The 14,421-nt window shown below is 40.2% G+C and overlaps 1 protein-coding gene across 2 annotated transcripts in view; it reads left to right on the top strand.

The window, feature by feature from the left end:
- The window catches only part of CTNNA2 (catenin alpha 2), a 1,396,423-nt gene that overhangs the window by 1,293,774 nt on the left and 88,228 nt on the right, over nucleotides 1-14,421 (top strand). For both annotated transcript variants that reach the window (XM_072126314.1, XM_072126313.1), the window contains exons 15-16: nucleotides 879-1,060; nucleotides 4,982-5,087. In XM_072126314.1, the coding sequence (XP_071982415.1) occupies nucleotides 879-1,060; nucleotides 4,982-5,087 (288 nt within the window). The remainder of the gene's footprint in view (nucleotides 1-878; nucleotides 1,061-4,981; nucleotides 5,088-14,421) is intronic.

Raw genomic sequence — 14,421 nt, 5'->3', positions numbered from 1 at the left:
GAAAGCTAGCTGACTTAAGTGTGGGAGAAAGCAGGCAAGAGGCTGAGGGATGAGGAGGGTAATGAATGAGGAAATATTGAGTCAACCCGTGCCATTAGAACTGCACCTTAACCCCCCTTTTCCCCGGACGTACCACATACTACTGGCAGGGAGCCAGGTAATAATAAAGAAACAAGTAAAACTCAACATAATTATTCAGATGCACTCCAAATATATTTTTTTAAATCAACATGCCAGAGGCTATTGGAAACTGTCATTATGTAAAAATGACCTTCCTGATGACAGGTTTGCAATCTCCATCCTGTGTCTCTTTCTCTTCTCTTCAATCCTCCCTTGTACTCTTTCATTCTCTTTCCTACTTTCTCTTCCCCTCCCCTTCTTCCCTTTATTTATTTTGCTTTTTACCTCCTTTTTAATGATGTTGCTTTTTCATGGTGTTGTTCTTTAATCAGGTATTGACAGCAGACATAGGGTTTGCAGAAGTCAAGACTTCAAATTGGTGGGATCAGAGTTTTGCAGCCACATAACAGCCGCTCTTTAAGCGATTTGTTTGAGTCACATTGCTAATCGCTCACATGTGAAATCACTGAACGTATTTTACTGTAGTAATATAAAGAAAAAAACTTTCTAAAACTCCAGAATCTTACAATAGAGAAAACACTTCCTCAAGACAGATTAAATGACCGGATTTAGCACTGCTCTTATATATTTATTCAATAATTATTAAAAAAAAACCCTTTCTAATGTCCTATTTGCTTTAAAAACAGAAAAATCTCAACTTCAACCACATGAGAGTTAAAAATATTTTATATATTTCCATTTTTTACTTTCTAGTTAATTTTATTTTTGTTTATTAACTCCTATTGTTTTGTCTTTAGGCAATCATGGCCCAACTCCCACAAGAAGAGAAGGCCAAAATTGCTGAGCAGGTGGAGATCTTCCACCAAGAGAAAAGCAAACTAGACGCGGAAGTTGCCAAATGGGATGACAGCGGCAATGACATCATTGTGTTGGCCAAACAGATGTGCATGATCATGATGGAGATGACTGACTTCACCAGGTATGGTCATAGAAGATATCTAAAATGAAACCCCAACATTTTAAGAGATTATAGGAAAAAGTGGGCAAAGTTGTTGGATTGTTAGTAATGTTTTAATGAGGAGACGTAATATTCAATATAAGAAATGAACAAAAGGTGGCCATAGTTGGTAAATCTGCGAGAATCCTGGCAATTGAGATTGGCTATTGTAAATACACTAGATAAGAAGTTATCAATTCTTCTACAAATCATCTTGTATTTGCATAGGAAGTCAAATATTATTCTTATAAGAGCCTTGAAGCGGAATTTTATAGGAATGAACCGAGGAGTTGATATACCTCCCACACATAAGACACAAGATAAAGAGTCGTATTGTTGGAAACATATACAGTTGGGAATGCTGATGCTATTAAGCCCACAGAAATGATAATGGAATAGGTAAAACATTCCCTTTCGAAAGGCTCCATCCATTCTCCTTAGACATTGTAACTAGCATTGAGCAGATCCACTAAACGTCATGTTAGGCCTTGAACTTTAAATTTCTGTATGGGTCCAGGCTTGGGTGCCAAACCCCACTGGTAACACCCAGTCACAGCATTTAAATCCATTTTGGGAGAGGATCATCATGTTCCTATTACATCATTGGGAGGGGAAAATTTTTGTCAAAATGGCAGTCTGCACAAGCGCCGGCATGTATGTGGCAGCACGCACAAGCCAAATTCATCTAAAGAGTTAATATCCGTGATTGGTGTTACCGGAGCTGTGTGGATGGAGTTGAACCCAGAGCTGACCCCAAACTTCTGTCTGCAGATCGGATAATGGTAAAGGGACTGAAACCTGCAGAGTTTGGCACGGATCCGAACATTGCAGTTCAGGTCCACTTAGCAATAATTGTTCATCGTTTCAGGGATGTCCTCTCCATGTCAAGTCACTGTCCATGAGCTATACCAAATGCATTTCTCTGTAGATCTCTCTTACCGTATAAGTGATATGAACTCAGTAATAACCTAAAAAGAAGTAATAGAAATGAAACATTATAAAAAAATGTACAAAAACAGGATACTTAAGCCCATCAAAAGTACTTGATCTAAAATTCTCAAAAAAAGCTGGGCCACAATTATGTTACATTGACCTTCTATAAATACTAATAACTTGTTTTCCTCTGTACAAGTACTTTCATGAAGTGGGAATGCTCTTTGCCACAAAAATTTAACAAAACTAAGCTGAGTTTCTAATTTATGGTTCCTATTCTGTGTCACCACTTTTTGGGTATGTTACATTGTAGGGTGTTGATGGAGATTTACATGGGGAGTCATAATGAGAACCTATCCGCTCACTGGACTCATTTGGACCGTGCGCCAGATTTATCATGTGTTGCACGCCCCATGTTAAAGGTGCACCAAAAAATTGGTGTGCACTCTGTCAGGGCTGTGCAGGGGGTGCCAGATTCATGAAGAACAGGCACCACAATTCATGAATCTGGCGCCACCTGCACACGACACAGGAGACTGCACATAGTACACACTGCAATGTTCTTAGTAAATGTTTTGTTTAGTAACCGGGAGTTGGCTGATTCTCTTAAAAGGTCAGGCAATGATCTTTGGGCAAAAATGAAGTATTTTCGTCCATTAGGAATAACCTTGTCTCTAGTGCCACAAACTTCAGGAACTCCCTATAATTTATTATTAAGAAACAGATCATGTGATTGTATACATAGGTATGGGGTAGTTATTTCCAACAAAAATCCCCAGATTTGATGAATTGATTTACTTTATACCATTTTTGCTGTAGATCACTTTTTAAATCCAGAACAATATAGTGACAGACAAGGTGTGCAGTTAAAGGAACACTCCAATCAAAGCTAGTTCATTGAATAATAAATGGTGCAGGGCCTGGAGGGAGGAGTTGGACTCATTCTCATTGTGTTCCTAGAACCTGGGTCCTGCTCCTCCCTTCCTGCCCATGCACAACGTATAATCCAATGATTCAGCTCTGACTGCAGTGTTTCTTTAAAGACCTAAATAGGTATTCAGGGTTCTTATGCTACTTATAATGAGCTATCCAAGGGATCAAACTTCAGAACTTGATCAGTTAGGGCAACCCTCACTAATCAGACTACAAGTATGTCCAAAGTGTATCAATTGTATGACTGCACTGCAGGCACAGCTCTAATTGAAGTGAATGGGAGAAACACCTGCATTTATAACTCATAAGAATTGATTAGTGGACCCAAGTCTGCAGAACACACACCCTGACTTTAGTCTGAAATCAACATTCAATTCACCACCCTCCCCCATTCAACACCCACATGCCACCGGCAAGGAGAGACCACGGGGAGTGACAATCCCAGCTGGGGATCAGCGCTCCTCATAACGTGATGGGAAAAGACTAGATCTCTGCTAAAATGGTGGCTTTTCTGGCAGCATGTAAAGAATAACACCTCCGATTGGTGCCAGAACCGATCGTGTGTGTGTTACGGTGGATGAGCTGACCCTTTTAAAGGCTAAACATCCACCATCGGTGCTTGGATTCAGGTCTGGGTCCACGAAGTGGACTTTGGCCAAGGTCTGGCCTAATACTGATGGGTCAACTCATCACTACTCATAAGTAGTGAGAGAACTTAGAAAATGCATTAAAGGAAATCTACAATTAAAATCCATCATAATAAACCAGAAACACAAATAGTTTGAGACACAGTGGGGAAAATGTACTAATTCTGGCGCAAGCACGACTGTCGGCGTCGAAGATCAGTCCCCGGAAAGCACAGCTCAATGTATTAAAGTGGCGCATGGCTGTAAGTAATTCATGGGTAGATAAATTGTGTCTAAAAATGCAGACAAAATACACATAAATGTGACAGATAATGTGGAAAAGTTAGGCCACGCCCACTTGCGCTAAAAAAAGATGGAGGAGTTGGAATAGACCGAAACATCTGTTCTTTCTGGCGCAAACTCTTTATAAATGATCCGCAACAATTCTGCACCCAAAAAAGCGAAAGATCCCAGCATTTTTTAGGCGCAGATACGATAATACACGTCCCCAGTGACTGTGGAAATCCTCTTATATTTGATATCTATGACCTCCTTAAAATTATGCTAAGTATCCCAGAGGGCTCCTCAGGGTGTTACCAGACTCCCTCAGTGTTGTAGCTTCACAGGCGGTTACACTTTTCCCCTTCCACTGCCCAACATGACAGTAATCAGACGGAAGGGGCGTTGTGCTCCTGTACAGTGCAATGGTTTGTAAAGCTACAGCAAGAAGGGGCTCTGATAATGTCCACCAGAGTCCTTCTGGTTCATGAGATTTATTTTAAAAGTTGATTTTAGAAGAAAGGAGGCCCAGGATAAAAAATATAAGAAGATTATCAGTCCCGGTGCCTGGATCTATGAGTAATGTCCCTGGTTTATCATGATGGATTTTCATGTTAGATTTCCTTTAAAATATATCACTAAGCTCAGGCTGCTGAAATATGGTCACATATCAACAAGAACATGATACTGTTGATGCATTTGATTGATAACTATGTATACTGTACATGTCTTGTCTGGGTCTTTGCTGACAGTCACCACTGATTGGGCCCTGTGCCAACACATGCATTGGACCCATCAGCCGCATCACGGTTTGGCCCAGGAATGTCTATATTCTAGCAGACCTGTCTTCTTAATGAGCACTTAAAAATGTACATACTATTAAATATAATTCATGAGCTTCAAGAAGCCATCAAACTAAATTGCTGGCGTGGAGCTTTAGATAAGAGCGGAAGTTGGCACACGCCTTCCTTTATTCAGCTTGGCTGCAGAAGGTGAACTCATAGTAAATTACAAAGCATTTATTTAATGGTAAGAAGGGTAAGAGAAAAAAAATCAATGACCAAGGTAGTTCAGTCCGGGTGGTTATTTCAGTCATTTAATTGAATTGCAATTACACTATTTTCTTTCGTAGAGGAAAAGGTCCACTAAAGAACACCTCCGATGTGATCAATGCAGCCAAGAAGATTGCCGAAGCCGGTTCCAGGATGGACAAGCTGGCACGTAATGTTGCTGATCAGGTAAGTTGTCTTGGAGAGGTGTAACTCAATTTTGATGATTTTGATAGAGCTTAAATTTAGTTGAGGAACACATTTGCAGAAATTAAATAAATTACGTGAAATGAGGGACCATTTTACCATGTCTTGCATGGTAATGGGTATGTGTTTGCCTTCCATGATCATTTAAAGAAAAAGATCAGAAAACCTGGATTTCATATTATGTTACTATGAAAATATGGAGACCATACACAATTATTTAGATTAAAAACAAGACCTGAACAATGATGACATAAAGAAAGTCACATAAATGCTTGCAAAAAGTAATAATAATTCTGAAAAAATGAAAAAACCCCAAAAATAATGCAAAAACTTAGTCAATAGAAAAATATTAAACTTAAAAAAATGTTATATTTTATTTGAATACTTGTTACATTATATTATCTGATGTTTGATATATTGGCTTGAAATGCATTGAAAAAAAACAATGAATGCAACAACAAAAAATATAAAAAAAAAACACTTAATTTGTCTATGATCTAATTTACTAGATCTTAATTAAGTTTCTATCATTATATCTGTGTTTGATCTGGAAGTTTAATATTTAATATTTCTTGTTTTCCTTAGTTAGCGTTATGAGAAAATGTGATTTGATAGACAAGCATTTGAGCAGACTGGAGCTCTGGCGCAGACTGTGGATGATATAGGAAGAATACTCCATGATAGTCAACGGAGCAGGAGATTGGCTCCACAGGACACTGTCTGTACTGATCACGTCCAATCAGCATCCATTATTTAAGAAAAGTTAACTGTTAATACATGGGGAGTTGTTTATCAAACGCTGGTGCATCGCTCCCCTGCATATGATGTTCCCCAACCCCTCTGGTGCATCGGGTGAGGCTCAAGCCTCCTGATGTATCCGTCAGGAAGCTGCGAACATTGTACACTTATATGCCAGGATCTGCTTGGTGAAGAATTGTGCTTTAAATCAGGCCAGAATGGGTACAGGCTGTAGCTAGAGCACAGGCGATTGGCAGGGACGTCCCAAGCCAGCCCACTCTGCAGCCAACCTCGCCCCTCTTCATACCACTCAATGTGGAAGCGGCGTACACAGGGAATTGTGATTATTTCAGGGCATGTATGCCAAAAAACTGACGCACAACCCTTGACAGTTAACCTTGATCAAGTCCAGGTAAACATGGTCTACTGAGGTAAAACCTATATGCAGGTTTCCATTGACGGGGTTCAACAGGATTTTTCTACCGATCATGATTAGTGCAGGACCTCAATGATAATCTGTTAAAGAAACCCTATTATATTCCAACACTCATGCACCACCGAATGATAAAGTCCCCACCCTTTCAACTTTCAGGCCCCTTAGGTGGGGTATACAATATTTTTTTCTAGTACTCCTCCCGTTTTATGTGAAATCTCCTCCACAATCAAATGCAAATGACCAGAAGCTGGAAGAAGAACATCACTTAAGACACGGATCTTTGGTTCTATGGTAACTAGAACCATGGTTTTGGTTAAAAATACAAAATTCCACTTATTTCAAATCACATGTGCATGTATGAGCACGTGAAAGGGCGTGAAGGGGAGGTGCGGCCGGCCGAGCAGAGGGTGCGGCTGGCTGGGAGTGGGCCAGAGCGGGGTGTTATTGACCCTGCTCCTGCGCACTCGCTGCAGTTGGCAGGGTCTGGCGTAGAAACACTCGCTACGCAGCTCCCCGCCAGATATATCAAGAGTCAGATACATCAGCCTCTTGGTGAATCGCCCTGCAAAAAAGCAGCATGGGGCTATCATATGATAAATATCCCCCCCCAGTTCTCACTTGATCCCAGTTCGAGGTGATTTATTAAAGGTAAAGGGGCTAAATTTAGCAAAAAAGGAATACCGGAACGTTTAGTATTAAACTAGAATTAAACTAGGACGTTTAATACCGTACCTGAGGGTTCTGCTAGTAAAGATTGGTGACTTGCTTTTTTCCTAAACAGGCACAGTACTATACATTGTACAATGACTTGGTATTGCATTGCACATTGCTAGATATTGCTGCCTTGCCCCATTCACTACAAATGGATTTAGCTACAAACAGTCTACATGATGAGTACTGGTGACGTGCAAGACGTAAATGTGAAACAGAAGCAGCTCTTGAATATTGAGTGTTGGGCTCCTGCTGATGCTATATTGATAGTCAATCAATAAAAAGAACCACATAAGAAACAAAGTCAAATAACTATATATACCTGACCAAGTTGTAATCAATATTAGGATTGAATGAAACTCATAAAATACAGAAGATCAAACTCCACAAATACAGGCAACCCCCGGATTACGTACAAGATATGTTCTTTAAGTTTGTTCTTAATTTGATATATTTGTACATAAGTCGGAACTCCTATATTTCATAATTGTAGCTACAACCATGGGAACAATAAAACTTACAACCTTTCAGCTGATCATTGCAGCCTGGGACTAAAGTAACATCCAGAGAGCTTCACCAGAGGTCACAGTGGGCAGAGAGGTCTGTCTATAACCAGGGGTCATCTGTAAGTCAATTGTCCTTAAAAAGGACCTGTCACCTATCACTAAAGTAAGCTGCTCCTAGCATTACCCCATTTTTAGCAGTGATAAACTGCTAACTTTATCGTAACCCTCCGCGTAGTACTATAGAAATGCCTCAAAGTGGTCCTGTGTATTCATGAGGGGGCGTTCCAAGGCACTGTCTCTTCCTCGGACTACCCCTCCCACTACATAGGCCAGCAGTCACCGCGTCCTAGTCCCACCCCCACATGAGTGCTGTCCTTCGTTCCTATTGTACTGCAAGGCAGTTACGATAAAGGGTTCCGATGAAGCTAGCAGTTTATCACTGCTAAAAATGGGTTAGCGCTAAGACCTGATTTCTTTAGCGAGGAGTTGCCTACACAAATAAATGGGAAACATAATGGGGCAGATTTACTTACCCGGTCCATTCGCGATCCAGCGGCGCGTTCTCTGCGGTGGATTCGGGTCCGGCCGGGATTCATTAAGGCAGTTCCTTAATGCTGAAGAGCATCGGAACGCACTCAAGTACACCGGCCTATTCCAAGTGAAGGTAAGTGCAAGCTCCGCGACACATTTTTGTTTTTTAAATGCGGCGGTTTTTCCGAATCCGTCAGGTTTTCGTTCGGCCACACCCCCGATTTCCGTCGCGTGCATGCCAGTGCTGATGCGCCACAATCCAATCGCGTGCGCCAAAATCCCGGGGAAATTCAGGGGAAATCGGCGCAAATCAGAAATATTCGGGTAACACGTCTGGGAAAACGCGAATCGGGCCCTCAGTAAACGGGCCCCAATAATTTACTAATTTGTCTCAATATAATGAAAGATAAATCTACAGCTAATCCACATCAATAATATAATTGAAAATCTGTTACACAGTGCTTGAACACTAAAACTTGATACCTGTCTGAAATATACATTTTTTAAAAAAGCGCTCTCATTTGGCAAAGTAAAAAATAAAAAAACCTCATAAATAATTACATTTACCTTGAATAATTAGATATTGTCACCTTGTCATGCATTTATTATTATTTTTGGAATTGCTAGCATTTATCAACTTGGCAAATTAAAAAAAAAAAACTGAGAAAAACACCTTACTAAGTTAATGTAACAACAAGAAGGAGCGGAACATAAGAGTTGGTGAACGGCATCAAGATGTTTGGACCATTATCCAGGCAGGTGGCTGAATACTGTACTTGTTATGAGTCAGCGCAACCCCACTGATAAAGCTTCTTTGGTTCTTTGAGTGCGGAGAAATCAAATCTTATAAGTGTTAATTGACACTTACATTAACGACTCCATATAAACATGCAGGCAGTGTAAGCTGATTAGGAAGGAAGGATAGTGTTTAGACCCCTGGTAGACAACGCAGGAGTCTTCTGATCTCTGTTCATTTTTATTGTGAGTTTCTTAATTCAAAAATGTGCACCTCGGGTTCCCTTTTTTTGACATGCAATCGACCAATAGACCAAATAAATTCTGGTCCACCTCGAAAATCCACATTGAGCCTCGAAGCTTTAAATTGCTTCTTGGCTTTGTCTAAAGTTTCCTTTTTTAACTGTAAAATTACCATAGCAACCCCAGCCTCGGAATCGTCATTGTGTTTGTTTCCACAACTACTGCTGTGTACTCTATCTAGCATAATGTATGCATTTGCTAATTTCAAACTGTATCGTCTTCCTAATGTCATGTGCTTGGCTGGTGTCTCTTCATGGAATTCTGCAGCCGGAAGATTCTGGTTGAAAACATTAACTTTAATGTCACTTAACATCTGTTGTGTAATGTAGCCGGCCACCCCCCCCTACCCGCCTGCCCACTTTAATACTTAGTGAAATTGTAATTGCCAAGAATTTACTTTGAGGTAGGGTCTATCGGTGCGTTCATGGCTCAAATGCAATGTTAGAGCGGGATGTTAAGCTCGTAAAGTTTGCTTACTCTTCGATTTTTGATGGTGTTTAAGAGGGTGTCAGGTTTACAGTATATTAGGGGAGTGTAAGTGGTTTTTAAAAGCTTTGTGCTCAGCACCAATTTTGAGCTCTGATCCAAAGTCGACACTAAAAACCGTTTTAGGTTACCACATGTGGAGAGTAAAGAAAATTTTTCTACATGACAGTGGATTAAGCATGCTGATTAAATTCTTAAATTGGACCACTTTAGTCAGCTCCTCTCCTAATGGCAGGCTAGAGCTGTTCTATAAAATCTTAATATGAGGAGTACTTTGGTGATATTTATACCCCTCCTCTCCTCCGCTCATTCACACATCTGTGCCAAAGGCAGATAAAACTTGAAAGCCATTCAAGGTGTTTTATGTGAAAAACTTTTAGGGAAAGAAAACGGTGCTAAGAAAACTGTTATTTAGATTGAAAAAAAACATCTTAGCCGGAACTTTCTGAGCTGTTTGGTTTAGCTATTTTCCTAGCAAGTGGCGGAGTGCTTTGTTATCTGGGGGTCTACCAGAATTGAATGAATTGGAATGATTGTGACTGTATGTACAGATCAGTCCACTCTTATCGTTCCATGCATTTTGAAGACTCCAATTTCTCACTATATCAATCCAACACAACACCAACGAAAAAGTGACATAAACATGGCCGGGAATAAGCTCATCGGGCACTGCACATTAAAAAGAGTTGAGTTTTATAGCATTGTTGTGGGGTACATAAGTTCTACCATCAAAATCATGCATAGGGAGTACCCTCAAGCTGCACAAACAAAATATACAGATTTATCCATCCTTTATTTAGCAAATTTTGTTATGGACTGAAAATTCCTACAATGTAAATGAAATAAATTATTGAAAAATTCTGCAACCTCATACTCCCCACACATAGAAACATATTACATATACATTTTCAAATGTATATGTTGTTGTAAATCTACTCCTCTAACTCCACTCACAGCACATATGGAGAGAGGGGGGGGGGGGGATTTTTTAAAAACTGTTTGCTTTAACCCAGAATTGCCCATCTCACAGTAGAGAGGCTGATTGGCAGGTTGAGTGTTAAAACTAATTACGCTAATTGATTAGGAATGATAGGGCTAGAGACAAAATCCCAACTGCATCAGAAACAGGGAGCCAGTCGATATTCAGTGGAGCCAGAAGTTGAGTCAGTGAAAATGGCATTAAAGGGGTTTTCCCACAAACAAAACTTAGGCCCTATCCACAGAATAGGACCTAACTTGCTGATCATTGGGGGTCGTAGTGATACGACCCCCACAGATCACGAAAACCAGAGGTCCGATGGGGTCCCACATACCTCAGTCGGACCCCTTGTCGCTCTGTCAGACTAATGGAGCAGACGGCTGCACATGACCATTCTGCTCCATTAATCGCTATGGAGCTGCGGAAATTGCCGAGTGCTGTCTGCTCCATTAGTCCAACGGACTCCTCGTTTTTGTGATCTGTGGGGGTCTCATCACTGAGACCTTCACTGATCAACAAGTTAGGCCCTATCACGTGGATGCAGCCTAACTATTGTTAGGGGAAAACCCCCTTAAAGATCTTGTCTAGCATGTCTCGTCATTAATCTATGAATAAGTTAAAAAAAGTAATTGTAACCACCAACAACATGTCACATAGCAAAGAAGGTACAGAAATAAAACAATGACATTTGTCAAAAAACAATTTTCAGATGTGTTAGAAGTCAGGAGCACTCCCAATATTAGTTTTATAGATCAATAAACCACTTGTCACATTTTACCTGAACATCATTTTCTACTTGTTAAACCATCAAAAGTTGAAGGCTGCAAAATGACAGAAGCAATGCCGAGTATTTCTGAAACATCCGAGCTATACAGAAAGACAAAGGAGATGAAATGTTTTAGAAGTTGGAAGGCACATTTTAGAACAAATTCAACCGTACTGGAAGATCAAAATGGGAGGTTTTGATGTGGTCCCAAACTATCTACTGGGAATTGGGGCCAAAATTCTGTGAGGAAGAGCTTGGTAATATCAATATCCTATGACTATTCAGGGTTCCACTGGAAGCCACTATAATTTCATACGTTTTACGTTCTATATTTAGATATACACATAACAGGTAGGTTTAGCCATAACTATTATATCTAGTCCTATGAATTCCATTTTGGTGAATGCATCACAACTGTCACACACCTTCTGTCTCCCCGTGCCAGAGTGCATGGATTCTTTCTGCTACTGTAGGAGTCCATGCACTTAAAGGAAATCTATAAGCAGCTGCTGGTAAAATAAACTTTATTTGCTGGATATGCTAATGAGTTCCAGAGGCTACTGGGAGTGTTTAGTAGCCTATGAAAACTCTGGGTGTGAAGGCTACTCCAGGCCACCAGTAGACGCTCCATACCCGACTCCATGCTCGTCTTCATTTAGCACATCACCGGCTGTAACTCTGATCAAGAGCAGTTGCTCCTTTTCCCGAAGACGTAATTGCGTAGAGCTCTGTTACAACCAGAGCCGCATTTAAATGAAGCGATTCGCATATTCAGTAAATACAGTCAGCATCTGCATCTGCATCATGGTTTATCCCAGAAACAGGGTGCAGCTACTGCAGCCATAGGCAATCTGCATTGGGAACTACTTCACAGCGGCACATTTACTAAGGGCTTTGCGCCAATTTTCTGGTGGACTTTGCACATTCTTTCTAGTGCAAACTGCTCACACCGGTATTTAAGAAGTGTCTGCATGACACATTGGTCGCATGCAAGCCTTCTGTGGCGCACCTAGTCAGACTCAGTCAGACCATGCACCTTATTTAACATACAAGTCCAACAGAGATGTGTTGCACAGCCCCTGTTAAGGATAGACCAGAAAAAAAGTTGGTGGACTCTATAGGACCAGTTCAGGGAGCGCCATATTCATGAAGAACAAGCACCAGACATCATGAAACTGGCGCACCCTGCATTATACACAGGCAAGCCACATTTAGTGCAGTTTGAACCATTTTTAGTAAATGTGCCCGACTAAGTAGTTTCCCTATGCAAGATTTCCTTTAATAGGCTCCTCCTTATCATGTAAAGCACACCAGCAACCCCTTTAACAAAATTTACTAGCATGCTTGCTTATATAGGGCTTACTCTCTATCATTCACCTAAAGGCTGGCTGTTTACTAGTGAGCTAAATTTTTAAAATAGATTTATCACATGAGCGGAGCCGAACAATAATGTTTGTGTCTGTGTCGGACAATGGCGGTTCAGGCACTGGTTCGGCATTTGACTCACAACCACAAATTTCTGAAACATCTCACTGATCATGCAGCTTCTAGATTGTTACTAAGCTAGGAACAATCATATAATGTCAATGTACTAGGGTGATTCGGAGGGTGAAATTATTATGTAGATGGAGGCAAAAAATATAGGTCAAGAGACAAATATTGCCCGCTTCAAAATAATGAAATATCATAAAGACAAGGTTAAAAGACTAATCATTTTAATTCTACAAGTCATTAATATTGTGTCAATTATCCTATACAGAAACATATATTGCCTTATTGCCACCTTCTACTCCCTTCAAACAAGGTTCACCATGATCCACTGCAAAGCACATCCCATCAGCTTACGACCCCTACACAAAGTCTCTTCCAAGCCACGACCCACAAGAATCTTCCCCCTGCCCCGATATTGTCAATGCCTGCCCTTGCCTTTCGAGTCCAAAAAGTGCCTCTAGGCCATGTGCCAGTTTTTCCACATGGAAGCAACCAGTCTCTACATAGAATCTGCCATTGTATATCTTTTATCTCTTCGGCTTTCATTTACTATGTGTTCTTAAGTGGTATAAGGCCCAGAACTTCCTACAAGCAGCCCTCAACCAATTATCTCCTTGTAATGATCAGTATGTTATGCCCATAACATATCACAACGCACGATAACAATGCAATTTTAAAGCACTCGGAGTTTTTTTGTATCCATAATAATAAAATGACCACAGCTGATAATAATAGTAATAATATCTCGGTAGGGTACTTTATAGAAAGCTGATGCCCTAGGTTTTTGTGAAGTTCATCCTCGTTACTTTAATTCATTCGGCATCAGTTTTTCTGTTTCCATCTGATACCCAGGGCTGATGTGAGAATTGCTTACATGACTTGCTGTATATTGTCCCAATTTGTAATCTAGAGGGATTTCTATATGTCTAAAGAACATCAGTATCTATTCAACAGCCACACGCATAATATAAAGACATATGACAAAAATATTTTTTTTTTACCTTTCCTTACATAATCCACGGTTAAATGGAACATAGTGAAATGGGAAACCCTGCTATTATGTTTTAAGCTAAAGTGACCTAATAAATGGAAGCTACAATAAAGGCATAGCTAAAGAAAAATCTGAAACAAGCTGAAATAAAGTATTGCATGATACCGAAATCTGGAGATGCAAAAGGTGTTTAAGTTGTCAGAATAAATAGTATGAGTGGAAATACATTAGATGCAATACCATGCCAGACCACAAGGAGCAGCGAAGAAAATCTGTCCTTGTTTCCCAACAGCACAAATGTCAGGCAGGGAATATGCAGTAGTCTGGTTGAATTAGGGAAACACCATACATATCGATTTTTACTCCATGTTTTTGGAAATATTTTTGCAAAACTGGAAATCTTTGATAATGTATTAAAAGTTAGAAATTTTACTCATACCTAGTTGTAAGCACCAAAATGAAAACGATTACACCTTCCTTTTTTGTTGAGCATGATGTCACAAAACTTGCAGACCTGGATTCAAGGGTGTATTAAGCCTGCCATTGGCCCTGGGCCATATGAATATTAAATTAGCTCTCTAACTCTCTACCTACATATGGTACTAGAATCAGCTTCTTGGGGAATGGAGGATGTGTGTATTGA

This window comes from Engystomops pustulosus, chromosome 1, assembly GCF_040894005.1.
Source record: "Engystomops pustulosus chromosome 1, aEngPut4.maternal, whole genome shotgun sequence".
In the NCBI taxonomy this organism is placed as follows: domain Eukaryota; kingdom Metazoa; phylum Chordata; class Amphibia; order Anura; family Leptodactylidae; genus Engystomops; species Engystomops pustulosus.
This window is presented reverse-complemented; position numbering and strand designations above follow the sequence as displayed.